The 27,812-nt window shown below is 40.6% G+C and overlaps 3 protein-coding genes across 4 annotated transcripts in view; 1 reads left to right on the plus strand and 2 right to left on the minus strand.

Moving 5' to 3' along the window:
• LOC138051455 (large ribosomal subunit protein eL22-like) overlaps positions 1-733 on the plus strand; it is a 7,877-nt gene extending 7,144 nt beyond the window's left edge. The window contains exon 4 of the mRNA XM_068897651.1: positions 521-733. Coding sequence (XP_068753752.1) covers positions 521-671 — 151 coding nt within the window. The 3' untranslated portion in view covers positions 672-733. The remainder of the gene's footprint in view (positions 1-520) is intronic.
• A 1,281-nt stretch (positions 734-2,014) lies between these two features.
• LOC138051453 (pikachurin-like) overlaps positions 2,015-27,812 on the minus strand; it is a 35,585-nt gene continuing 9,787 nt past the window's right edge. Inside the window, exons 1-9 of one of the 2 annotated variants that reach the window (XM_068897649.1) lie at positions 15,298-15,512; positions 11,985-12,197; positions 11,268-11,519; positions 10,767-10,962; positions 9,438-9,659; positions 9,068-9,330; positions 7,204-7,523; positions 3,506-3,749; positions 2,015-2,338 (exon numbers count right to left, since the gene is read on the minus strand). In XM_068897649.1, coding sequence (XP_068753750.1) covers positions 2,328-2,338; positions 3,506-3,749; positions 7,204-7,523; positions 9,068-9,330; positions 9,438-9,659; positions 10,767-10,962; positions 11,268-11,463 — 1,452 coding nt within the window. In that variant the 5' untranslated portion in view covers positions 11,464-11,519; positions 11,985-12,197; positions 15,298-15,512 and the 3' untranslated portion in view covers positions 2,015-2,327. Of the gene's footprint in view, positions 2,339-3,505; positions 3,750-7,203; positions 7,524-9,067; positions 9,331-9,437; positions 9,660-10,766; positions 10,963-11,267; positions 11,520-11,984; positions 12,198-15,297; positions 15,513-27,812 lie in introns of those variants that run through there. The other variant, XM_068897648.1, reaches the window with a different exon arrangement.
• Positions 11,981-27,812, minus strand: part of LOC138053175 (agrin-like) — a 30,371-nt gene continuing 14,539 nt past the window's right edge. The window contains exons 6-11 of the mRNA XM_068899837.1: positions 25,216-25,425; positions 23,579-23,806; positions 19,617-19,829; positions 18,298-18,507; positions 15,298-15,493; positions 11,981-12,197 (exon numbers count right to left, since the gene is read on the minus strand). Coding sequence (XP_068755938.1) covers positions 11,981-12,197; positions 15,298-15,493; positions 18,298-18,507; positions 19,617-19,829; positions 23,579-23,806; positions 25,216-25,425 — 1,274 coding nt within the window. The remainder of the gene's footprint in view (positions 12,198-15,297; positions 15,494-18,297; positions 18,508-19,616; positions 19,830-23,578; positions 23,807-25,215; positions 25,426-27,812) is intronic.

Raw genomic sequence — 27,812 nt, forward strand, 5'->3', positions numbered from 1 at the left:
AAATTTAATAATTCTTATTATTAAAAACTGGATCATTGGCTAATGCAATTCGAGAGTTTTGATTGGCTAAGCTATCATGGGTTATGAGCCATTATACCATGATCTACAAACACGGCAAGCATATGCGTGATTTTTTGGGGTTTTTTATTTTTATTGTAGTCTAGTTTTCTATATTTTGGGGGCGTTTTTAATAAAACAATTATTCCACTCGCGCTTGTTGGATATGAGATGATTTTTGCCAACTCGGTGCTACGCGCCTCGTTGGCTATCTATCATCTCATATCCAACGTGCGCTCATGGAATAATTATTAAATATAATTTATACTAAAACACTAGCCACCTCCACTTTGGTGAAAGTTGTTGATTAATTATCACCAACAAGAAGGAACCCTAGCTTTTCCTCTCTTAATACTACAGTAGTAATAGTGCTCATGCTAGCCTGTTTTAGCTGTACACACCAAGTAAAGACATTGGAAATTAGGGACATTTTCTGAATCATATTTCCTTCATTCCATTGCAGGTATCTGAAGTATCTTTCCAAGAAGTACCTTAAGAAAAACAACTTGCGAGATTGGCTGCGTGTGGTATCCTCGGATAAGACAACTTATGAGCTGCGTTACTTCCAGATTCATAATGAAGACGAGGATGAAGAGGGAGATGACGAATCCTAATCTGAGTCAAACTTGTAACCCTGCACTGGTATCTCCAATAAACAAACCGTGTTGTTGTGGGACGGCTTGTCATGGTCTAATGTTTAGTCTTAATTTTTTTGAGGTTGATCCTTAAATTTTAAAGATGAGGAATTGAAACACAGGAAGGGGTTTATCAACTGGCAGGGTTCGTGCTTCTCCTCGAAAAGCCCTGGAATTTAATTTTGGACTTCAAGGGCGCTTGAAAAGCCCTTGAAGAAAAGGATTTTGTGGGAAACTGCTCGAAAACTCCTTGAATTTTTTCTTGGGTGAAAATTGCATCATGCTAAGTTAAGAGACATTTTAAAAATTGAGCCCAAATTTGACTAAAATTTTAATGTTGGGGAAAGATTAAATGCAAAAGTTAAAATGCCCTTTCATGGACTTGCACGGGCAAAAATCGAAACTTGAATTTTTGCTTGGGTGAAAATTGCATCATGCTAAGTTAAAGAGACATTTCAAAAATTGAGCCCAGATTTGACTAAATGTTGAGGAAAGATTAAATACAAAAGTTGAAATTCCCGTGCGTGGACTTAACTTTCAGGATGTGGGAAAGAATATCAAGGTGGGCCTGCAAAGAAAACACTGAGACACGTATGGTGTAGAAATCGTCTTGCAAATTCTCCTTGAATGCTCCAGGAGTTATATAATACAGCACGAACCCTGATTGGGTTAATATATAAAACCAACGCCGTAGAGAAAATTGAAAGCTGGCGGACGTTTGGAGCGTCAGCCCTTCGTTAGAGTGAGGCTAACTCTCCAAACGATATCTTTCAAATTTCTAAGCGGTGGTAACACCTGAGAACACCCAATTGATAAACCCATTACTTAATTTCTTTTAAAATTCCCTCGCAGCTACTTTTAAAGCGAGTCTGTGCTTTAGTAATGTTGTATTCTTCTTGAGGGTGGGGTTGATTGGTTGTCTCCTGGACGCCCAGACTTTTTCAGATTGTGAAATTCGAGTCATACTTTGGAAATTTTCAAGAAGGATCCTCGCCGTATGCTTGTTTTCCACTAAAGTCTTTTCATTAAATTTTCACGTTGCCTCGCAGGGAGCGGCAAGTAGGTGCCGCTTACAAAAATACAGTAAATTAAATATGCAGGTTTTTGATGCGTTTCCATCGCTGACTTGTTCTATTTTGTAGAAAGAGGATGAAATGGCCCAGTAGATGCCAGTTTTTATTTGATTTTAAAATGATCAGAGTTAAGATAGTCTCCGACACTTTTGTGCTCTTTGAAGAAAGGGAAGCCAGGAAAATTAAGAATCTGGCAAAGGGGATCGCGCTTATAATGCGGGCTGGATTCAACAAACGAGAACAACACGCTCTTTGCAAAACAGCTATTTTCATGAATTTAATTCAGTTTTCTTCAAGAGTTCACAGTGTTTTAAAGTACTTACGAAAATTAACGCTAAGGCTAACAGCATTGAGAAAATTTATGTTAAACTCGTTACAGAACATTACGTTTCTGAGAACACATTTTCAATTCTTCAGATCGATCTAAAAGCGAACTGCAACGTTTTAAAGGAATTGTAACTGAAAAGATATTGAATATAAGAAAATTTGTAAGCTCTGCGCATGCTAAAATTAGAGGAAATTGCATTACGGTAAACATTAATTTAATCTGTAATAGTTGAGTTCAGTCATCACCTGAAAAAGAAGAGAACAAGACTCATTTTCAGTTCAGTAACCAAGATCATCTCGATATCCTTTGTCTTCACATGACGTCATAGTTGCCATTTTAAGGAAAGTCGCCCATGCGCATGGGCCCGCTGACGTAATGGAATCGTCGTTAATTCGTTAGCTCCCTATCGCCCCAGCGACGGCGACAATCTTAGTATCCCAAGCAAATTTACACTTCCATTCTCATGCAAAGCCGTATTGTTTCGGCAACAACATACAAGTTTAGTAAGTTTTGAAAGGTCACCGTATTTCAAAATTAATTTCCAAGCAAATCAAAAACGTTGTAAATCCGCAGTCTTTTCCTTGGAGGATAACAAACATTCTAGGAAGTGAACAAAAAGTGGATGAAACGGGTGACATGGTCCATCCTTTGGCACGTCACGAAATGCATCAACGTTTCAGAAGGGTTGCGTTACAGGCAAAAGAGGGTCTTCACACGTGGATTTTCTATTCTTCCCCAGCGTCATCCTTACCCGTTGGTCGACTCACTAAGGGCCATTCCAGAGTAGCTACGAATATATAATTAACTTTCTAGTCCCCCAATAACTGCTGTGATCGTCGTTTCTCACTTATTACTTTGGTCGTTTCTTGAAAGTCCTGTAACTATTTGCGTTTAAATTGTGCCGTAAAATACCTCTGTAGGTGTATAAATGGGTACCGGCAAATTAACCCTGCGATGGACTAGCACATCCCATCCAGGGGGGAATAGAAAAACGTCCAGGCGTACCGGAGATAGCAGACTTTACCTTTCCCTTACCTTTTACTCTGCAACGTCTGAAATCTCTAAGCTGAACATTCAGGTGGGTTCTTAAAAGACACACGGACGATGTCCATTTCTGGACACGCCCTCGCGTCAATAACAAACCCTTTCGTCTCGTTTCGTAGAAAAATCTGATGGCTGATCGGCTTTACGAATGTCAACCGAAGCCGTGTAAGAATGCCCAGCAACATATTTTCCCGAGGGCGATCTTGATGGGACGATTTATGAATACATCGCAGCACTGAATATTATGCAAAACATAAAAATGTTCCCTTTTTGGTATTGAAGACATGTTAGAATACCAAGGATACTTTTCACGGAATAAGCGGCTCTTTGATTTACGAATAGCAAAATCTGCGACAAATTCTACAAACCTTTACACTGATCAGGGATCAAGCTCTCGACGATTAATTTCAGTTCTTCGAACTCTCCCAGCTGTATCACATTGTTCTTGGAGCCGGCAATGTTGATCAGCTCGGAGGTTTTAGGAGAACTTCCCACTCCCACAGCAATCGTTCTTCGTACCCCAGCATCCTTGAGTTGTCGGGCGTACGGCGTTAAGTCTTCCTCAGGGTCTGAGTTGAAGCCATCCGTGAAAAAAATAAAGAGTTTTTCCGCCTACAGAACGAGACATATAGATTAATATACGGTACCTTCCTTAATTTCTTTGTCCCTCTCGTCCCAAGAGGGTCGCGATTTTTTTCGGTTAGTGCGAAGAGTAAACGATGCGTCGCGAATCACGTTTCCTTCCCAGATCGCCGCGATTCTTTAGGTCAGCGCAGAGAATGAAGACCTGGGTCCGAATGATAGACCTCTGGCTCTAATGGGCAGTCTCAGAAAATAGTAACAATAGTGGTTGCCAACAACGTAAAGGTTGCAAGGCAACAGACAAAAGGAACCAAAGTTTCAGAGAGGATTGGAACCCAGTAACACCTATCAAATGATCCAACTATAAGTGTATGTCGACGGCTACAAATATGGGCCCTTGCTAGGCATAGTTTCGAGTCAACCAGGGTGTTAACCGAAAGAATCGCGTGCTTCGGGAAAGAAAATGCCTCTCAGTGGTCGTCCAAGGTGCAATATACTTGGAGTTGGGTTAACCCTTTTATTCCCACGATCAAAACGTTCATTCTCCTAACTAGTACCATGGGTTTCTTTGTTGGGTAGTCATGAGAATTTCGTATTATCCTCTTAAGCTGATAATATTCTTCATTCTCAATACCTGTCTGACTGACATGTCCTTGAAATTGTGATGAGGATTTACGTATCGATCCTTCCAGGGAGTCAAATTTCAGTTTCAGTTTATATCATAAGACGCCAATTTTTACATCAATTCTTGGTCAACGAAGGTCAAAAATTGCGGAATAGACCTTATTCGCTTGTCAATTTTGCTTTCTCGATGTAGATCATGCGACAATACTCAAGAGGGTATTTTCTTTCAAAGTCGGACACTCTCATGCTCGCATGCGCCCTTTTGAAAGAGCAACCTCCTGTGTCTTTTCACGTGATCTCTATTGGGAAAACAAAATTGACAAGCGAAGAAGGTGTATAAGACAACTTTCAAGACAACGTCATTTGACTCCAACTACCAGAATTCACTTTGTTTTTCGTTTCTTTTTAAAATTTTGTTTCCCAGGGGGGTAAAAATAACCAAGCCCTAATTAGTATGAGACAAGCAAAATCTGAAGTAATCTGGTACTTGTAGTCAAATGACGTCATCATGCAAATGTTCTAATCACCTTTTGCTGTTCATTGGCAGAAAATAAAATTTCTTTTGTGTCAATAGTGCGACCAATAGTGCGAAACTATTTTCATTTCCACCAAACATTCATTTACGCGAAAACACATTGCCGAACGATTTAAGCTCAGCAAAAGCAGTCACTTAAAGGGGCTAGGTCACGCTGTTTTAGCGGGTAATTTTGTTAGTTATGAGCTCTAAACGTCAAATTGGCAGAGCAAGAGTCTTTCATTTGCAAAATCACGGCCACGTAACAATTGAGAATGATTTTCCAGCTGTTTAAGTGACATTTTGATATAAACCGATATAAATTTGAAAAAAGGTGGGCCGACGTTTTTTAAATTTACCCAAATGCAATCCATTTCAATCCTCCCCAGTTTTGTCCATCCTTGTCCCTCCTTAGCTTTCCTGTGTTTTGTTTGAGTTCCTCTATAGTTTTGAGCCGTTATTTTGTTATTTCAGTTAATTCTATGACCATTTGATCAATGCTGAAATTGCCTAAAATTGCGTGACCTAGCCCCTTTAAAAGACAAGCATTTGCATTTTTGGACAATAGACCTTATTCACGGTGGCCGCCATGTTGGATTTACTATCATGCAAATTAGCTACACACTTCTGAGGGGGCAAACAACACAAGTTCTAAAGCTTATAACGAACATCTTAGCCACACAGATGATTTGTTTCGCGTTCATTGAACGTTTATCACCTAAGTAGTAAAATAGAATGATTACACAAGTTACTTCGATGTTTTTTTAGTGAAAAATGAGCAGATAACGAAGCAGAAAGTCAAAATGTCAAAGGCAATCAAAAGATTATTATAAAAGGTTTTTTTTTTTTTTTGATTTGGGAGGTTCTTTATTTATTTTACCATACAAGTGTTCCTTTTCCCCGAAAGCCTACCTAATGTTTACATTTTTTTCATCGCATAACAGGTACATGATATTATAAAAGGTACTTAATTCTAAATTCTAAAATGCACTTTTAGAAATGTTCTTTCAATATTTCGACTAGCCGATTTTCCGCAATTTGCCTTTTTTCCAATGTTTGCCCCCAGCGTAACACATGGCTAATTTGCGTGACAATTTGAAAACCAACATGGCGGCTATCGTGAATAAGGCCTATTATTTGCTTGCAATAATCAATTTCAATAGCAGTAATGTGCTAAAATTTGTGTCAATTGACATTCATTTCAATGTTTGTGATTTTTATTAACGAATTTTGCATTAACACTCATATTCTATTGCATCAACAGACGATCATTTTCACAAATGCAACATTCTTTAATGTGACGTTACTGTCAATGTCCAATAAGGACTGAATAGAGTTTTTCAATAACGCGACATAACTGTAACTTCAAAAAGGTTAACGAGAACAAGTCGTAGGCCAAATACGCTCCGCCGTCCCTGAAGGAAAATGCCGGTCTTCTCAGTTTACTTCTTGATTGAAACAGATTTTCTTGATACACGCTCATATTTCCTACCAGCCCTTACCTTCTTGGTTGTCCGTTGATGCAATAGAATGTGAGTGCTTACGCAAAACTCGTTCATGAAAATCGCATACACTAAAATGAGTGTCAATTGGCGCAAGTGTTTGCACATTACTGCTTTTGAAGTTGATTATTGCGTAAATGAAAAATGTAAATTGCGTACATTCCAAGCAAAGATGCAAATGCTTGTCTTTTACTACTATACACCTTATTCCAAAATGGCCGCTATTTAAATATTCTTTTGCTTTTATTCAAATTAGCCCTTGATGCCTCGTTCTTAAGCTTAAAATTCAAAAGAATATTTTATCTTGAACGAGGCAACAAGGGCCAATTTGTATCCGCATAAATCAGCTGCCATTTTGGAGTAAGGTGTATTGTACTGCTTTTGCTGAGCTAAAATCGTTCATGTAAATGAATGATGTTTGGTGTAAATGAAAATAGTCTCGCACTATTGGTCGCACTATTGGCACAAATGAAATTTTATTTTTTGCTAATGAACAGCAAAAGGTGTAGTTTGCGTTTGTAAGATCCAGGGCCCCGGTTGTTCGAAAGCCGATTACCTTAATCCAGGATTAGCGTAAAATTGTTTTTCATGTTTTCAACTTTTTGGTGAAAGTTTCTTTTGCTTATTTTTGTTTGTCAAGGTTGACTTTTCTTCTAACGTAAAGTTTTGCCGAATATCAGCGTTGAACAACATTTGGGCGTAGAGAAATAAACTCCTTGGGTAATCTTTAATCTGGGATTAGCGTTAATAGGCTTTTGAACAACCGAGCCTTGGTTCTGTAACAAAAGCACGTGGGAGGCTTAAGATACTACAATCAGTGTGTTGTTTAACTTAAAAATGTTACCTCCTTTCTCATGCCGTTGTAATCTTTGAACATTTCGAGTGCTCTCTGTAGCCCAGTCCCAATATTAGTGGAAGTTCCGTGTGACTGCTGTAAGTTTCTCACTTTGTGCAAGACGTCGTCATTGTCATCGAAGTAAACGATGAAAGAGGCCTCGTTAGCGTACTCTAAGAGGCTGATACGGGTTCCTTCCATCGAGACATTAAAAATGCCAATGACATCCACCACAAAGTCCTTGGTTAGTCTGTACTCATTGCTGTCAATCGAATTGGAGCCGTCGATGGCAAACCCAACATCAAAGACAACATCTTTGCCGGCGCAACCTGGGAGAACAAAAAAATCAAAAGCAACGTTAGTTGGAATCGTAACTGTATGCAATCATGCATTTTCTTCGAGGTTGTTCCTTCATTATTCTGCTCCGAGAAATTTTTCTCCGAGTACTCTAGTTTTCCCCACTTCTCAAAAAAAACCAATGTTTGATCTGATTTGAATAAATATATTTGATTTAATTTCAATGTACAGTGATCTCGATTAGTGTCCCAGCGCTAGAAGAATTGACATTTAAATAAGGTTTATACATATATTATTACTATTATTATAGCAAGCGAACACGCTCTGCAGCGGTTAGTTTAAAGAATTAAGCTCTTCATTGGGCCGAAGAATGGCACGCAGTCAACGGGGCTTGGTCGGTCAAAGATGGAAAGCGACTACAAACCCCTTTTTAGAAACCTTTTCACGACGTGGCCGAGCTTAATTAAAATTTTAACAACACTAACATTTACCAAAAGTGGGTTGGGGCGACTGCAAATGTGCTAAATAAATGAGTTGCTACGTTAGGTTTGTTTCAACGCCCGTTTTCGGCTCAGGGCCCGTTCAGCCGGGCTTGTCAGGTTTGTCGGGATGTCTTTCAGCCCGTTATTACATGAGGTGAGCCAGCCTGGCTTGGACTAAATTTAGAATACGTCATGTGAAAAAAGATAACAACAACAAGAAGAAGTGGAGAGACGTTTGTCTCGCTAAATTGTTATTAAAATTCACCATTCTGCAATTTAAAGAAGCCTTATGGTTTGCTATCTTATTTATCCTTTATTTAAACATTAAAAAACGATTATTCCGTGGGCCATTTTGCTCTAAAGTGGAGTAATGTGGTTAGAGATCGCTGGCCCGGCTAACCGGGCTGTACCGGTGAACGCGATTACATGGAACAATGTCAGCCCGGTTAGCCGGGATCCCGGCATCGTAATGCCGGGATCTCGGGTAACCCGGCTGAGATTTTTCCATGTAATCGCAAACTTGATTTTTGGTGTACTTCTTAGACGTGCCGGGATCTCAGCTAAACGAGCCAGCCCGCCTCATGTAATGGGCCCCTTAATGTTCCTGGTTTACCGTGCCCAGTTCGTGAATCATCCTCAGATGAGTCGCTAGAAGAGTTCAAAAATCCATCCGAAGATGAAAGTCCGAAACTTTCATTTGACTCGCTCTCTTGTTCACTCGAGCTAGAACTGCACGCGTCCGCCGTTATTCAACATAATTTTGTGCATACTAACGAGAGGTCTATCAACCTTAAACCATTTGATTGGAAGAACGTGCTCCATTTGTGTGTTCACGCGCCGAACGTTGCAAAATAGCTCGGTCTACTCCTGTACTGGGGTGCAAATCCAGTGGGACTCCTGCAGTGCGCTATTAAAACCCACACGGCACTAAAGGAACTAACTGCTAAACTTCTACACCATACCCAATCTTAAAGAAATCGTATCCTCAACGCCATCTCACCCAGACACCCAGCCCTCTCCTCAAAGGCTGTTCTATGCAAGCAATAACGACTCATATTTACATTCCCTCGACAATTTTCTCGAACGATATTTACCTTGAATGTGACATTTGTAGCCGGTGTAACCATTTCGACATTCGCATCTAAAGTCATGTGGCCTCCTTCGGCAGGTTCCTTCGTTCTGGCACCCAAAATCTTTGCAGCCACACTTCATCACTTTGTGGAACTCTCTTTTGCCGTTGGAATCATCTCTGTCTGAGATCATTATGTCCAGCGGTCTCTCGCGTAAGTCCTCGTTTTCCGTTTCCAATTCCCGGATGCATCCTGTGAAGCCAATCTGAACCCCGGTCCTTCGCAAACTGAAAGATAAGCATTTTTAGAGTGATTATCGAGGTAAACTAAGCGAAAGTGAAGTCCAAAAAAAAAAAAAAGGTTCTTTCTTTTGAAATGAAGAAACTATACTTACATTCCAGCTTGGTTGGAGCTAACTCCTCCACCAAGGTACACAGCTGTATCTTGTAGGTCCAGGTTTAACCACTTACCGGGAGCAACGCCCCTTTGCACACTTACATAATCCACAATCAATATTCCTTCTAAACCCACTCGAATAATCTCTACATGGTGCCACTCATTAAGCTTCAAGGTAAAGTCAGTGGAAATAGTAACACTTCCCTGGCCAAGGTTGAACCTAAATTACGCAAAAGAGTAGAACCAATTCAAAAATAGGTTATACTACTTATCATAGACTATTTCGAGTTATCACAATTGCACTGGAACGAGCATGCGAAGGAGGCTCGTGCGAGATTTTTCCCCTTCAGCCTCCATTTCGCGCTCGCTCCAGTTCAACCGCTAGTTAAGTAAGCAGCTAAGCGACTGACTGACAAGTTGGCAGACGGACAGATGACTGGTATGAAAAAATCGTTGACTGAAATACAGGTACGACGGATGTTAATTAGATAAATAAACCAGACTGTGCCGAGGATAGAACGGATTGGCGCACTTGCTGAATGAAAAATTGATGATTTCTTTTCTTTAAGGTGCCTCAAACTAGTTTCAACACTTTCAAGAGGCCTTGTTATTTGAAGGATTGACACTACAACACTTTATCCCGTAACAGCAATGTTATGATACCATGTGAAACATCAATTATTGCTGAACAAGATGCAGTCATTTTTGTGACGTAACAAGTTACCATGGAAACAGGAAAGCCTTGCAGAAACACCCTATATTTTGGCTTTAATTGCTCATATCTGAAAAGCGAACGCGGTGACCCCAATTTTTTATCTTGAATTTTCAATTATTTAAGGTGGCTCTGAGTCTGCTCTATAGAGTTTTTTTAAACTTTGCAGAAAGTTTCATTCTAGCATGCCACCGAATTGGTTTTGGAGATATGAGAAGCTAATGCCAAAAAAGGGGTGTATTTGCAGGGCTTTCCTGTTGCCACGGTAACGTTTTACGTCACAAAAATGACCTAATCTTTCTTAGAAATAATTGTTGTTTGACCTAGTACCATAACAATGCTGTTCAGTGATAAAGTGTTGTAGGGTCAATCCTTCAACTAAGAACGAGTAACTCTTCGTGAAGGAGCCGCCATATTGGATTTAACCCGAACCCTTCCCCGATATCCACTTTCCGCTTATCCCCATCCCTTCAGTTGCATTTTTTTTCTCTCTTCAACCTTGCGTTGCTTCAAAAATTCCAGATGGAGCACAAATAGTTTCGCGACGTATACTAAGCGCTCGTCCGCTAAAATACGCCTGTGCCAACGAAGGCGAATTTGTACATAAGTACGCACCTGAATTCCAGTTTTCCTGCCCGCATGGCCAAAGAGATGAAATCCCCCTTTGACTCCGAGTACATTATGAGTCCTGTGTCCAGTTCGGGGAGTATTTCAAAAACGGCAGCGAATTCGTCTCTTCTCAATATCATAGGTTCTAGCCGAATGTAAGAATTGCTTCCCATCTCACCACCCTGGAAATACGGTACGTTGGCTAAAAACAAAAAAAAAAAAAAAAAAAATCAGAAATCGCGATAAACAATTTTGCATTACCGTCATAAAAAAAAAAAACACAAAAAAAAAAACAAAACCATGAAGATCTTTCATGCATGTAACTGCATTGTTTACAAAATCAGGAAAGTCTTATTTCGTGTTTTTGATTGAAAGTAAACGATTGCAAAGACATCCGCTCATCGTAATTCCGAAACATCTATTTGCTGCTTGAAAGCCCGGCATTCATTCGTCTTCATTGCTTTTAATTTACACAATGAATAAATTAAAAAAAATGTCCTCACACACCTCTTATTTCACAGCGACTACCCAGAAATCCACTCAAGCATTGGCACTTCGCCTCGTTTTCAATCACGCGACACGTGCCACCATAGTAGCACGGATTCATCATACACAAGTCATTATTGCTGTACATCACTACGTTAACTGCGTTCAGAGTGAATTGACCTGGAAAAACGAGGCCATAGACCACGCCATTTATCATGAAATTCCTCACTGATCCAAAGAAACCAGCTCTTTGTTTTCAGAAGATTAGCATACCTGAAAAACAAAGAAACGGGCGCAGGAAAATTAGTTGACATGCGGCTTTCAGAGATTAGTTACTGAGCTCCCTTGTTGGATCGACGTTAGAATACGAGCAGTCCCTTCATGAATCAGTCGAGCGGCCCGCTTTTCTGAGGCAGTCGTGTTTTGTCACGCAAACAAATAAGCCTCATTTTATTTGGTGTTGTTTGCGTGACAAAACACAACTGCCTCAGAAAAGCGGGCCGCTCGACTGATTTATGAAGGGACTGCTCGCAGTCTAGATCGACGTTTGGGGTTTGGGTAACTGGGTCGGGTCAGTGCCAAGAGCCTTCGGTGAGTTCCTAGGTTCGGCGTAACACGTGGGTTTACACGGTTCTCTACTCTGTTCCGGTTTTCCCCTTTAGTTATAACATCAATAGCAGTAAAAATAAAGACAACGATATCGGTAACGGTAATAATCACGAAAGAAAAGTCCATTACTTTGCTGAAAAGCCTTCAACACCTCCTCCCAAGTACAAGTCGGTGTCCAAGTTCAGTTGAGACAGGCCTGCAGGCGAGGAGTCATTTACACCTTTGCCGTTTACTTCCAAGTATCCTAGAACACCATTTCTGTAAGCACGAATCCTATTCCATTGGTTTATATTAATACGCTCGCTGCTAATTAAAATGGCAGGGCCTTTGCCAAGGTTATAGCTGAAAAAAAAGGAAGAAGAAAAAAACAATATGAATACAAACAAGGAGTCAGGATGGCTTAGTGGTTATCAACCGTACCTCCCACCTCTGTGACCCAGGTTCAACCCTGATCTCGAGGTTGTATGTGGGCTGAGTTTCAGTCGATCTCAATCTGACTCCGAGGGTTTTTCTCCGGGTACTCCGGTTTTCCTCCCTCATCAAAATCGACTCTAGATCAGTAACATCCGGGCGGATACCCTCGTATAGAGATAACCTCTGGTATCTCTCCCTTTCATTGTTTTGAATGAATAAAGTTGGTATTATTATTAAAGTTCAACCTCCACCAAGGGTACTGCAAGCTCAACGCTCTCCAAAGGAAACCAGCTGTATTAAGATAACAGTTACCCTTGGAAAAGCTGGCATTCTTAGGCGAGCAGCGACCCAATAAGTCGCCGCGATCTGCTTTTAAGCATAAAGACGCTGGCGTGTAGTTCCATGGGCACACGTCGATAATTTGATAACTTGTGCAACAAAAAAGCTTCTACCGTCAACCTGTCCGTATTAAATACGTCTTCTGTCCTTGTAGTCTCAAAATCACAGTTACAGTTACTCGTGTCGCCCCAGAAATATCTTTTAAGAGTTCCCTCTTTGTTCTCTTGTTTGTTGATAGCCATCTTGGATTATCATTCATGATTGGATGAATTCGAGGAAAAGCAGGGCGTAAAGCTCCCCCTTTTATAGAGCGTTTTCACATGACGTCACGGCGGCCATCTTGGTGTTCCAAACTAATCCTCTGGGAATTGAACTCTATTTTTATGCAAATACTTTCCTTTGTTTCAGCAATACAATATGGCTGCTGGTCACGTGAGTGAAAACGCTCCATAGCGCGTATTTAGCAAAAAATAAAGAGAGGCACGTAACACGTGCAAAAGGCGTCCATTAAGGTTGTTGCTTTTACAGTCAAGTTAGGTGACGCGTGACCAGTATCCGCAAGACTGAAATAAACACTCGAATTCCTCTTTGGAGCTTCCGAGATTTGAATGGAATCTTGAAGATTTTTCTGAAAGTTGCTGCGAAAAATGCACTGTAACAATTCGTAAAAAGCGCTTGAAATAGTTTAATAAACGAAAGATCATAGCTAACTATTTTTGATACATCAAAGAAATATCCACCGGAATTCAGAACCTCGAGAGCAAAGCTGAAAACTGTTGGTTTTTATCTTTTTTTTCGCTTGTCTATGTGTGACCAAACCATTATTGATATTAATTTTCCTTTGTACTATTTTAGTAAAAAAGTCATTGGTTGAATTTTACAAAAGAAGGTTGACCATAATTTCATGGAAGGCTCCTAGATTAAACTCTTCGCTTTACAATAGAGTGATATTCAATTGAGGGTTGTACAATCAAAACAAAAAGAAGAAAGTTAACCAATAACAAGAGACTCACGTATTCAAATCAACCAATGAAAAAGCGAAGCAAAAACACACACTCAGCGCTGAGCGCGGGAAAACGTATGCAAGAAAAAAATCGCAAGAACTGTTACTTCAGTTGAGCTCTCGTTTCAGCGGTGTTTGTTTCAGAACGCACGGAAGCGAGGCTTTCGGGTCAACATTCGATCAGATATGGGCCACTTTCGAAAATACCATAATACTCTTTGTTTGTCTCTCCAAATTTTGCATAACGTTGTTTCCAGTTTTTCTTGGGACTTATAATGGTCCCAAGAGAAAACAAAAACATTGCTTATGCAAAATTTGGAGGGACGAACAAAGAGTATTATGGTATTTTCGAAAGTAGCCTATAAAGAAGACTAAGATATTTAGCGCGCAAAATGCGAAAAAAAAAAACCACTCGAATTTTCGTTTTTCTCTGAAGAAGAGAAACTACAGTTGTTGAATGGAAGCTACCCTCGATAGGTCCGCACATTCGAGGTTGTTACTTCGGTTAACACAACCATATGCCATAAAGTGCCTTGCCATACTTTCCACAATAAATTCAGGTCAGACAAACCTCAAATTACTTGAAAAAAAAAAAAAACGAAGGAAACAGTCAAGAATCAAGAAAGCACAGAGTCCTTCGATAAGAAATTATTGTTTTGACCCGAAAGCCTTGTTTTGGCGCTCTCTGAAACTAACACCGTTGAGACGTTGACTCAACCGTAATCACAGCTATTGGTTCTGCTTTTCACTCTGATCGGATAAGAATGCGGCGTGAGATTCTTTAGCACATTCGGCCCCATACGTGAAAATGCTGTAGGTCAAATCCGGTCTCAGGTTGAATCCGTTTTTATCTAGATTAAACTGGTGATCCTCACTTTACCTAGGATTAAAATGCACACCTAGTTGAAATCAGCTATTAACACCCCAAAAAGGGACTGGAAACACCTATACCTTCCCTCCAGCTCTGTCTTACGCATCTCAACACATCTTCTTCTTAATGTTTCTCACCATCTCTTCGGTTTCTGTATTCATACACTTATTCATTCAGCCTCAACGTTACAATATAGTACGGGAACACAGAACTGTACTATGCACTTAATGGTACTCGAATTCGAACCCTCCTGGCCCCTGTTATTCAAACGATGGATAGGCTTAGCGCTATCCGCCGGATAAATCATTATCTAGTGGAGAAGTCGTAGCAAAAGCAATTGCGCTATCCAATAGATAGTGATTTATCCCGTGGATAGCGTTATCCACCTTTCGAACAACTGGGGCCAGATCTATAATCCTGTGCCCCCACCACAACACTACAACGATGAACATGCTCAACCCAAATTCCTTTCATTATTTACCTTTGTATCATAAGTCATAATTAATAAGTCATATATAATGACCAAAACTAAACCTAACCTGACCCTAATTTTTCTCTAGGCTTAATTTAGGCTCCAAAAACGTTTGCTCAATTCATCTGAATGCTTATTCAACCTAGGTAAGAAGGGATTCAACCTGAGGTCGGATTTTAACGGCAATATAAACACTCCGTATCACTAAAGATATCGATGAAGTTACTTTTTAATTCACTTTCAACGCTTCCACTCCCAAGAGTGGCACTTAAAGATTTTACTCCGTTGAACGCTAAATGATTTTACCCGTCAATGGGCAGTTGCTGTATTATTAAAGGCTTACCTGAAAGTCACCCATCCGCGTATCAATACAATGAAGATGTAATCATTGTTGTTTCTTTTGCCGGACGCCTTGCTGTTCAGCAACACTCCAGAGCGACTAATGGGTCGTATATCCATTTGAATATCTGCTATTTTATTAACTTGAGACAAGGCTTTGTATGTCATGAAAGAATTGCCTTTAAATCCTGCCGCTGTAGCTGGAGAAAAATGACAAAGTGGAGGTAATTACAGACGAAAAATGAATTGTATGTATGATTAAACGAATGAATGAATGAATGAATGAATGAATGATGTCATGGTTTGATAGTTCTCAATTTGTACGAGCCCACACACATTCATTCACTACCCACAAATCACGAAACGCATTCGGAAATTCCGGCCGTTTGCAAACTCGATTAGAACAATTCTCCAGACGAATTTATGTGTCATTTATTGGTCTCACGTAAATAACTAAATAAAAACTCAGGGTAAATAAGGAAAGGAATAAGTCACAAAACTCAAAGGCCGTTTTATACCAGAAACGCGCAATCCGCCGGGACGAATTATCCGTCTCTACGGAGTTTTATCGGAAAGGACTATGTAGCACTCGTTAGTGCGAGTGAAATAACATAATTTAGGGTTTTGACGTGAGCATACAAAGTTAAAATTGTCAGTCTCTGTTTTTTCTTTGAAACAGTCCGTACCAGAAATAGGACACTTCGCCCATATTACAGAACAAGAACGAGAAGGAATGATCGAAAAATGAATCGTTTTCAACGGCGTTGTCGTTGTCGCAGCTATAAGTCCCTACTAACTTAAATAACAAAAAAAACGTCCGTTACAAGAGTAAACGTGTATTAATGAACTTTAACTATGACAATAGGAAGTTTTTCGCTGCATGAATCGTTAGCCAGGGCCATTCATGAGAGACGCGCGTCTTATCTGAGAAGCGTTCTTAAACGGGCCGTATCGGTTATGCGTTCTTGTTGACTGGAACATGTTGTGTTGCATACAGAGAATGAGATGAAAATGCAAGAAGAGTAGGTAGAAAGCTATCGACGGATTGGCGCGATCACGACGTGTTACGGATTCATTAAATGCAACCTTTCGAGTGGTGTCTCGGTAAATTTGAAAAATGTTTCGTATGCGCACTTACAGTTTATGTCTTAAATACGAAAACGTTCAAGCCTTTTTGAAGACGTGGACAACATAAAAATAGCAGAGAACCCTTTGCTATTTATGACGCGTCTTATTTTCGTTAAATTGTAAAATGTAGACATCAGATCATATCTTATCTAAAGGAAAGGATAGGGGGAATTTAAGATCCTTAAGATCTCCAGGACGCGGTATATTCTGCCAAAGCGTTGGCGCTGTACGGGATGATTAGACAGAGCCAAAATATACTTGTAAAGAGGTTTATATAACAAAAGCAACGAGTTTAGAACTTTCCCCCATTACAAGCCGGCGTTGTTATCGATCCTTTGATACAAGAACCAACGCGAGATCTTTAAAATTATTGAAACCCTACGCAACTCTCCACACAGTTAAGTGTCTTTGCAGTCTGGAAGTTAGTATAAAACAAGCCATCAATAGTTCATTACTAATGAGATAAACCAGAGTGAGTGAAACAGGGATGGTTTACGATAACGGGGTACAATCAATAGCAAATGCATTTCGATAAAAATAACACATGTATAAGAAGAAACCAATTGCAGGGAGACAAAGTAAGAAAATAAATTGATAGTTTTAAGGCAAGATGCCATCAGAACTCACAACGAGAGGAACCAGAAATTGTATCTTCAGCGGCCAAGCGTCTGCCGATGTGTCTTGCAGACCTTGAAGCGGGACGAAGACAATTTCTACCTGTGCAGACTTTAGAAAGCATTAAATATTGTAGTCACAAGAAGATTAATGAATGACTTGTGTAGCAAGTGTTTCTGTGAGGTTTCTGCGCAAGAACGCCGATTTTCCGTTGCGGGCGAAATGGGGCGAGAGGAAACAAGAGGAGGGGAGGGGAAGGTAAGAGAAACGGAATCATCACCAGCTCATGCGTATTAAGATTTAAAACCAGCCCTCCCACGGTAAAATCCCCAAGGAATCGCTTGCTACGCAGAAGGCAGAGCAAAGAGGAAACCAACACATTCGAAACTGGCCACATGCGCTAACGTCAAATCCGCTGAAGCAGAAAATTCTGATTTGAATAGACCACTTTCGATATATTGAAATTCAGTCCTAAACAAAAGGCATCATCTCGAGGCTCTCGAGCACAAACTCATACAAATCCTTATATTTATTCCCCAGAGCCTCGAGATGGTGTCTTTTGTTTTGGACTGAATTTTAATATATCGAAAATGGCCAATAGTCCTTTTGACGGTTAGTTTTTCTCATTTGCATTACAATGTAATCAAGCATGTATGAGTCAATTTCGGGCTATTTTGTAGTTTTAACCCGAAATTGCCTCGCATCCACGTTAGATTGCAAATGAGATGCAAATGATGCAAATGAGAAAAACTAACCGTGAAAAGGGCTATTGTGTCCGAAATATCTGACGAAACACTGGTTCGTTTGCCAATGGTGTGATCAACGAGCCCATCACAGACGGGATACTGTACGAGGTCTTAGCTGTGTATGAATTCCTGAGAAACAAAATTATCTTTTTTTGTAACGAAACGCAAAGTCATTCTTAGGATTCAAAAATCGGGATTTGGTTTTCCGCAAAGAAACATAGCGTAAGTGTGCAGGTGCTTACAAAGGTACCCGTTACGGGTTATCACTATAGCAATAGTTGATGATTAATCAAGAACTTGAACTCGCGTAAATGCGAGATAGGGACATAATCTGTCTTAATTTCTAAAGGGTTTTAACAGCATTAGCAAGATCCCATTCCAAGAAAAGACGCGTTAGATAGCGGATAACAGAGGATACGTTTTCAATCGAGGAGCTAGAGGGAACAAAATTTACGCAAGCTAGCTGTTAGTCGAACAGTACCCCGCTGTTAAATTTCGACAATTTTAGTACGCACCACAAGACCCTCTCTTAGCGACCGTAATACGGGTCTGACTTCTGCAGGATTGCACTTGTAGAGTACACTCGTTAGGATAGGTCTGTCCATCCGTGCCACACACAGGAGCGAAGGACAGTGGGCACTGCCTCGGACAGACACATTTCGGGGTGCCGTCTAGCTGAGCCTTACATCTGGCGTAAAAGTCGCAGTTGAGAATGGCACAAGGCGCTGAGAAAGAAAGAAAGAAAAGGAAGCCAAGAGTAGAATAAAGCTCTAAAAAAACAAGACTTCATGCAAAGAAAGAGATAAAGTGCATTTTTTGGGAGTCAGTACGCAACTACATGTATCATTACAGGCTCTCAGGAATGGTTTAAAAACGAACAAACAATTGAGCAGAGGAACAACACAACAAGAACAGAGGAAAGTAGCCCTCAACCCTCTGACTCCAAGGAGTGATCGGCATGTAAGTTCTCCTCACAATTTCAATAAAATGTCAGTCAGACAGGTATTGAGAAGGAAGATAATTATCAGCTTAAGAGAAGTGATCACCAAATTCTTATGACTAACCAAAAGAAGAAGAATCTCTGGTACTAGTTAGGAGAATGAACATTTCGATCATTGGAGTGAAAGGGTTTAAAGAGTCACAACAGCGTGGTATCTGCATGTTACCGCTGACAAAACAGACATAAGAAGTGAAAAATTGACGGTCTATGACTGTATGTGGTCTATGACGTTTAGGTGAATATTGCTACGGCAGCAGTTGCCACAAAAGGTAAAGAGCCCATGGCGATACTTAAATGTTGAAGGTAGAGCGATTTGTTTGAAAGAGAACAAAGGCAAAAAACTCAATTGTAAGTAGGGGTTGAATTCGGGACTTCCGAACACAACTCCACTCCGTTGTCAGTGCGGGATAAAAAGTCCTTGCAAACTGAATGCCGTAGAACTCAACTGGCCTACAACGCTCCCTACTCTTTCGTTGTCGTCCCGTTAATAACTTTAGGCTGATTTAGCAACAGAACGGGAACGTCAGTGGCGACGTCGCGCGCAGCAAAACTACAAATGAGAATTTAGAATAGAGAAGAAAAGAGTGGAGTCTATTCTATTCTGAATTCTCATTGGTGTTTTTTCTGCGCGCGCCGTCGCCGCTGACGTTCCCGTTCTGTTGCTAAATCAGCCTTTTGGCCTAATCAAACGGTGCCGTGATTTCAGGAAATAATTCACATCGCCCATCAACCGCCGTGATGCGACTGGAGGCTAAACAATTTGTAGCTAAAGCAGACTTATTGTATCGGCATTCGAGATCATGCTGTAGAACGAAAAAAAAAAAGAGAACTTACTGCAAGCTCCTTGAGCCAGCACAGCGAAGCTTCGTCGTTGCTTGCAGGCATCAACTCGAAGTAGACATTCGTTGATGTAAGTTTTGCCGTTGCTACCACAAACTGGATCTAAAGCCAGAGCGCATGTTTCGTTGCAGACGCAAACAGCTTGACCGTTTGGCCGCTCCACGCAAGACGAATAGAAACGACAATTGGTTTGAGCACAGCCAGGGACTGGCAAACATTTAAGAAAGTTAAGTTAGAGAGACAATTCTGAATTAATATAATGTTACATAAGGTCGAGTCCCGCGTAAAAGAGAATCTAATGCATAAGACAAGAATGAGGTAATACTATTGGGCAAATCGCCAGCTGTGATAGCCGAAGGAAAATTGAAAAAGAGAAAGTCCAGAGAAAGTCCTGCTTTATCGCGTTCGGGTGAAACGACACCCTACTAAAGAGCTTTACCACAGATTCATCGATGGAATTTAAATGCTCCTTTTTTTCGTTTTTTATGTGAACGAAACGTTGAGTCAGGTTTTCTTTATAAGAAGTTGAAGCAACGACGACGGGACTGCTCTCAATTCGGGATTCAATCACCACTTCACGATTATTACATCACGTTCGCATTGACCCATATTGCGGCTGTTGCGGGAAATTCAAAATTTCTCTTGACTAAATTGATTATAAGAGCGTTGAAGTTAACCGAGATTAAGAGTCTAGTGCTCATTCTTTTCACAAAATTCCTTGATAAGGTAATATGTACAAAAAACATGCTGTCGTTTGGGAGTGTACGGGGATAAGAGAAATGGAATAAAATTTCATCCAACGTGAACAGCGAGCAAAAGTACAGTTTTGGTTTGGCTTCACCTCAGCCTCGTCGACTTTGCTTGAACTCCTTACTATTCGTGGTACTGTTTTCAGATAAAGGTCGCATTTTCAGTTTAAAAACTTGAGAAAGTCGCCGAGGATGCGGCAAAACCACCTCGACTGTCATCTCTTTCTGTGGGAACAAGTAAATGGCTTGGAAATGATTGTAGGAATCAGACTCCTGCGTGAGTGACCGGGCAAGACAACTACTTAAAACAATGAAAATACTTCAAGCAAACACGAGGTTGTGAGCAAAAAGGAGACAACAGAATTCGGGCAAGATATAAAGAATAACAAGACACTGAGAGTTTTCTTACAACATCTTCCTTCATGAGCAAGCGCTACAATTCCATTTGTTTGGCATCTGTCGAGATTGAGAGCACAGCGGTTCATGTAGGTTTTCCTATTGTTTCCACATACAGGATCAAATAGAAGAGAACAGCCGCGCGGGCACTGACACGTCTCGGCCCCATCCTCCCGGAGCATACATTTCCCGCCAAATTGACAGCGAGTGGCATTGCATGCTGAGAAGAGTGAGAAGGTGTTTTACAGGAAGATAGAATAATTTCCAAGGAAAATTTTGAATCTTTAAACCCCATCAGCAATTAACACGCTACGTGGCAATCAACAATGCAATTAACAATGCAAAGTGACCGGAAAAGTTAGCAAAATAGTTTTAAACGTGATATAAAAAAAACATTCAATGTTAAACACAAGAGGTAGGAGGAGAAAATGAGCTGAGATTATTCAGATGTATTAAGGCAAAAAGCCATTCATTTAAAGTTTGAAGCTTGAAGGAGTCGTGAATGGAAAGAAACAAAGCAAAATAACAATGTTAACAGAACACGATTGAAATGAGGAAAAACGGTTGACTATTTAGCAGCATGACGGAGTTGGTTGCGGGACAAATCCCTCGATCATGTGGTCTGAGCGGGATTTCATCCCGCAGCCTCCCAAACTGAGCCACGCAATTCTCAGAATAAATTTCAGAAGAAATGAAGGAAATCTGTTAAGTAAAAAACTCCTTGCCTGAGAGTCCTCTTTCTTTCATTGTAACAACATTATATGAGACTTACTACATCGACGATGAGGCACGATATGAATAGGGAACTGGGCAAGACACGCCTGGCGTCTGAGAAAACAGTGATTCAGGTACGACCGGTTATCACTGCCACAAACCGGTTTGTATCTGAAGTGGCACATGTTGCACACGCAACGAGCTGTAGTGTTTGAAACCGGATGGCATACCGCTCCATGTTTACACTTTCCTCTGTAGCAAGGATCTTGAGGAAAGAGATAAGATTTGAATGAGACTGTTACATTTGGCATTAGTATAGTTTGCTCTTCTTATTAAAGTGGCTGTGTCGTGGCAGTCCAGTCCATTTTGTGTAGTTTTACCAAGGGAAAATTAAGGAGACAGAGAGGTAGTCGCCCAGCCTAGCCCTTGGGATATGTTAATTTCAGTTAAGTTATTTTTAGGTGTCACCAAAACGGAAGTCTGTTTCCCGAGACGTCCAAGTGGAACTACGGTTTGTTGAGTGACGAAAACGAGTTTGAGAAGCAAGGAAATTGGTATATCTTGCCCCCAAAACCCGGAGTTGGAGATAGATTTTACAATTTCTTGTGAAGGTAATGGCTTGCTGGATGAAGAATACATGCACCTGCGAAAGCCATACTGAATACCCAACAGCCGCCGTAACCAAATCCTTCATAAGTTCCTATGACGTCATGCTTAATAGTCGCGGACGTCTCGGCAAAAGACTTCCGATCAAAAAATAGGTAGCTAAAGTAAGCGCGTTTCTGAGACGCGGACGGCAACCGGAAGAGAACATTTCGCGTGCCAGGACAGTGGTGTCTCCCATATTTTTATACTAATCATCTTTAATGGAGAAAAGACAAGTTGAAAGGGAAAACAGCTCACTTCCGTTTGCCGTCCGCGTTTCAAAAACGCGCGTGCTTAAGCTGCCAATTAACTTTTGTAAGATTCACACATCTCGGCCGACGCCCACGGACACTCCCTCTCTCACCCTCCGGCATTTTCTCTTGGTTTTACCAATTACTCGCCCCTTCTCGCTATGTAACTTAACGTTAACCCAGAAATTACTTTTAAACAAACCAATCAAAGCTTCGTTAAGATAACAGGGAACTTAAAGGAACGACAACGGCGACGGCAACGAGAACGTCACAAATTTGCATATTTAGTGGGCAAAAACAACAGCTTTGCACGCCCTGCACGTGCGTTTTTCACTTTTGTCCATTTCTTTGCCGTAGTCTGCAAAAAAAAACGTGCAATAGCCAAATTTGAGGTTTTATGGAGAACGTTCGCACGTGAGGATAAATTTTCATTTTCTTCCCTAAATTAAGGTGCGTTCTGACCAGAGTCATTAATTCTTAAGGAACTACAACATCCTTGTCAGATTAAAAAGGTTGAAATGGTCACGAAGTGATTACAATACCCTGTAATGCGAAATTACATTTTGAGATGACGTTGTCGTTGCCGTCGCCGTTTCTTAAGTTCCCTAGCATCATAATGGGCATTGTCGCCGCCATGTTGGTGCAAAAAGCAACAAATCTCTTACTGGCTTCATCGGCTTCTACCATCCAGATAGCGATGATGACGTAACAAGATTATTGTCTTGTGCCACTGATAGGAGATGAAGTGTTTGCAAGTCACGCGGTATGCATGTTGTAGAAAAATTTTGCGATCAGGATTGATTTTCCTCCATCCTAGAGTTAGTCACGCTCATGATTAAATTCATCAAACTCTACAAGTTTCTCTTCAAATTTTGCGCTGCTGGTTTGTACTCAAGCGATAAGAAGATACAATATCAGAGCGAGTCAGCTGGAGTCCATTCTTGGGCAGTTTTTTTTTTACATTCTATCATATTGCTACTCATTCATAAAACAGGGAAGAGGCGTTCTCCCGGGAAATGAGCATATAATGAAAGAAATTCGGAAGACATCAAGGCGAGAAAACTGTTCATCCTCTCGATGGTAAGAGTGTCGAAAACATATGTGTAGCCACGCAAGAAATTCGAAAACTGTACTATTAAAAGGATTAAAGGAAGGAATTTAGCGAGAGGCGGTGCAGTAATGAGGAAATAGTTCGACTTACCTTTGCACGGCCCGTCATGCATGACAGAGATAGTCTCGTTGCTTTGGCAAGATTCAATTTCCATTTCACAAGCATTCTGGTACGTTTTTCCATTGTTACCACAGATAATACTGCTGGTTTTCGAACAAGACGGTGTGGAACATGCGCACTGGGCTGTGCCATTGGCTGTGACAATGCACATGGCGTTTGGAGGACAAGTCACGCGTGAGCAAGGCGATGTGGGATTGCCTGGAATAGGCCAATCATTGGTTGAGGACATTCAAGGGAATAGGTCAGCGGCAAAGAACAAAAATATATTAAGCAACAACAAAGTAACGAAAGAAAGATTAGATATTAAAAAGTGAATGACAGAAATTGAGAAGAGAAAAAAAGAGGTACGGTGATTCCTTTTGACAAGTCAAAAATTAAAGAAATTCTACTCAAGACCTTTCGTTCATGCACACACACAGATTCCTAGAAACAGCCGATGAACTCTAAGCTTTGAGATTCAATCTCATTCGTCTTTTTCCTGTCGTCAGTCACAGTAACGGGCATCTAAAAAACAACGTTGTCTACTTGACTTGCTTTGCTTTGCTAAATAGTTTATCAGCGACCTTGATTCCGAAAAAGGAGGAAAACAGTGTTTCCATTTGCAAATAGTAACAGTGTTACCTGGAGCGATGAGATGTACGAATTCGATTCATTGTTGAACGGTCCAACGACTGCCGCCAAGAGCATTCCTTTGTATTAAACTAAACCGCTGGATTGAATAGACCTTTTTGCAGATACGGCGGCCATTTTGATTTCTATTGTTTCGAAAGACATTATGGGATGCCCAGGGGGCAAATTAATGTGTATTTGCCCCCTGGGCATCCCATAATAGCTATTCGAAACAATAGAAATCAAAATGGCAGCCGTATCGGTAAATAGGTCTATTCGAAGCCTAGAGTTTGCAAGTTATGGAAAACCGCATGCTTAAAATGCATATATCATACCACATGTTCCTTTGTAAGCAGCTCTAATTGTCAAATTTGACTGACAGGCTGTTAGCTGCAGAGCACACAAGTTGAAGTAGCTTTTGCGATCCGTACCACATATTGGGTTATACAAGAGTGAACATTTGGACGGACAGACACACCGTGCAAAGGTCCCGAATTGAGACACACATTCCGCGTAAGGTGGGCACTTCTTGGAATAGCAAGGATCTTTGATACCATAAAGGAAAAAAGAAGTAACCATCAAAAAGGTAAATGAGTTAGAACAATAATTATAAGAAAAGTAACAAAGAATTAAACAATTTTGATAACGACGATGATAATGGCAATTATCATAATTATCATTACGACGATGTCTGATACCATTACTTCAACAATGATGATAGCACTTAAAATGACATGATGAAGTTAACGTTAACGACTCTGGATGGATAATGCTTATTAAGGAGAATGCAAATAAAAAGAAAAGCCCAGAAATAAGGCTCTTTCTTAAATTCTTATTAAGCTTAAGGGAAAATATGCAATTTTAGCAACCTAAGAATTGCTGAGAACAACTGTCCCACTTTGTCATCATAAAAACTATCAATCAAGCGTGAAGTGACTGAGCTTCGAAATAAAGCAGTTGCTGAAGTGAAATCAAGATTAGAAGAAGCCAAATCTTACCACACTTTCCCACGTGTCGAACAGACAGGTTTGCTTTCCGCTCACAGGAATAAGCTCGAAGATGACATTCACTCTCGTAGGTGTTGCCATCAGTTCCACAAACGTGGCTGGAATTGGATAGACAGCCGTTTGGACAGACACAGACTCCAGCTGAACCATTACTGGACACACAGTGGGCATACAACTGACAAGTTACCGTAGAGCAAGGAGCTAACAGAGAAGAGGAAAGAGTTGGAAAAACAATTTGTTTTGAGATTCAAGAAGAAGAAGAAGAAGAAGAAGAAGAAGAAGAAGAAGAAGAAGAAGAAAGAGAAGAAGAATAAGAATAAGAAGAAGAAGAAGAAGAAGAAGAAGAAGAAGAAGACAAAGAACATAAATATTTATAAACGACAGTATTAGAAGCTTGAAAAGACGGCAAAGCCGCGCGTAGAAAGTAAAATACAATGCAATAGGTATTTAATTGGCCACTCCCCATCGGGCCTTTTCAGGGCCAATGAAACACAATCAATGAAATGACAGAACAGAACAACAACAATCGCAACTGGCTATTTACAAGTGCAGCTGAGAAGTTGAACCAGGGAATACCTGGAACAAATTCAACAATTGATCAGAACGGGTCTTGAAACCGCGATCTCCGGATCTCAAGGCAAGCGCCCTTACCACTGGGCCACTCTGCCTCTAGTAATAGGCAAAGAAACGTAAAAGCACTAAGAAGTCGAACTGGAAGGTGAAAACCAGTAGGAAAATTAATTAGTGAATGAATTAATCTCGGGCCCAAGAGATATTCCAAGGAATGACACAGGAAGAGAATAAACAAGACAGAACACTCACTACAAAAGCCCTGATGTAAAATACTGAGACTTCCATTGCGAGCGCATGTTCGTATTTTAAAAACGCACTCGTTTGGGTACGTTTCACCATCGCTGGCGCATATTGGATCAAAGATCAGCGGGCAACTCTGCACGCATGTGCATTGAGCTTCAAAGTTGTTGTCCAAGGTGCAGTCCAGAGTAGAAAGGAACATTCCTTGTTCTCGCAAGGCAAGGAATCCTCTGCGTGAATGAAGGAACAAGAAATGGGAATTCAGGGCGGAAAAAATTAGTTACCTTCCAAGAGTTTTATACTGAAAAATCTTTTTGCTTCCGTCTTCATTTAGCGACATAAAGTCTGTTTATAAATATATTAATGAAATAAACTAGTTTAATAATAATAAACGTTTTCTTCTACCTGTAAAATACTGTTTCAACTGCTTTCGGAATGAAAGCAAAAATTAAGCGTGCATTAATCAAGCGTTTTCATCGGTTAGGTTTGCCTGTACTGAATCACCTAGCGTTTGATTCTTTTAATATGTACTAAATGTTTAGGAAAGCCTAAAGGCAGCAGCTCCTCAATTACCTTTTTATTTATGTTTCTGTTTCAGATCTGATTTTGATAACTAGTATTGCTTGCCAGTCCAGTCTGCTTTCCTTTCGGGTAAATTAGTCTCTTACATCCCCGTAAAACGCTGCGACAATCGTAAGTAATGTTGTTGGTCTGTCGTTATCATTGGTCGGCATGCGCAGTACCACTGGCCATTGCAACTTCCCGCCGAAAAAAAGCGGCGTTCCAGCCCATGTCAACTTTCCCGCCAAAAAAATCGCGTTCCAGAAGTAGAGAGATTTCGCGTATTGCCTTAAATGAAAACTTAAACGTACGGAAGTAAGGACGGACGATCGTGCGATGACGTCACACCCAAAACAAAAATTTCTCGGGGTTACCATATTTTCTTAACCATGGTGCTTTCGGGGCGCGGAGCTCCACTACTGCAGTAGTAACGCAGCATTCCAGTCAGTCTCCATGCAGCTTAAACGTTACACTAATTGAGATGATCTTCCGTAGACATTCCTACGTACATTGTAAGATATTCCTAACTAGTATTTTGTATCTGTACTTAACCAAACGACAAGGCTGTATCCCGAGTGCGAATAATGTTCTATGTACTTTAAAATCAATGTCGTTCCAGCAAAGTAACAACTATTGCATGAGTTTTTGCAATTCCGATCTTATAATGAAAACATACTACCGATTAACTCTTCATAATAGAAGCATAGGCAAATTCAAACTCGGCTTTTTGGGTTTAACGATGAACTGATCTATGAAATGGATCATATATGAAACTGCGGATATGAAATCAAGTGAAGGCTATGATCCTCGCAGTTATGCACTCAAACTTTTGCCAATTGCGTAAAGAAGCCTGAAAAATTCAGGACGTCAACGGGGTTTGGAACCCGTAACGTCGCGATATCCGTGCGACGCTCCACCCAACTGAGCTATGAAGCCACTGACGTTTTTTGGGAGCTGGTCATTTTTGGGTTCGTTTAAAATAAACAAAGTCTCTTGCTTCGTCAGTTGACTGTGAATCACTCAAGCAGTAAAGTGAAACATGACTGTTAGCATAACTGGTTAACACTGAAAGACTGGCAACAGTCGCAGAAGACCGGAACTCGAATTTAACATCCACCGACTTGCTTTTTTTAAGTTCGGACATCTTCGGAAATTCTTGAGATACGTTCTCGTTTTCGTCGTCTGGAAAAAACAAGCGCTGAAATGAAAAGCTT

The sequence above is a fragment of the Montipora capricornis genome, chromosome 6, assembly GCF_036669925.1.
Source record: "Montipora capricornis isolate CH-2021 chromosome 6, ASM3666992v2, whole genome shotgun sequence".
NCBI lineage: Eukaryota > Metazoa > Cnidaria > Anthozoa > Scleractinia > Acroporidae > Montipora > Montipora capricornis.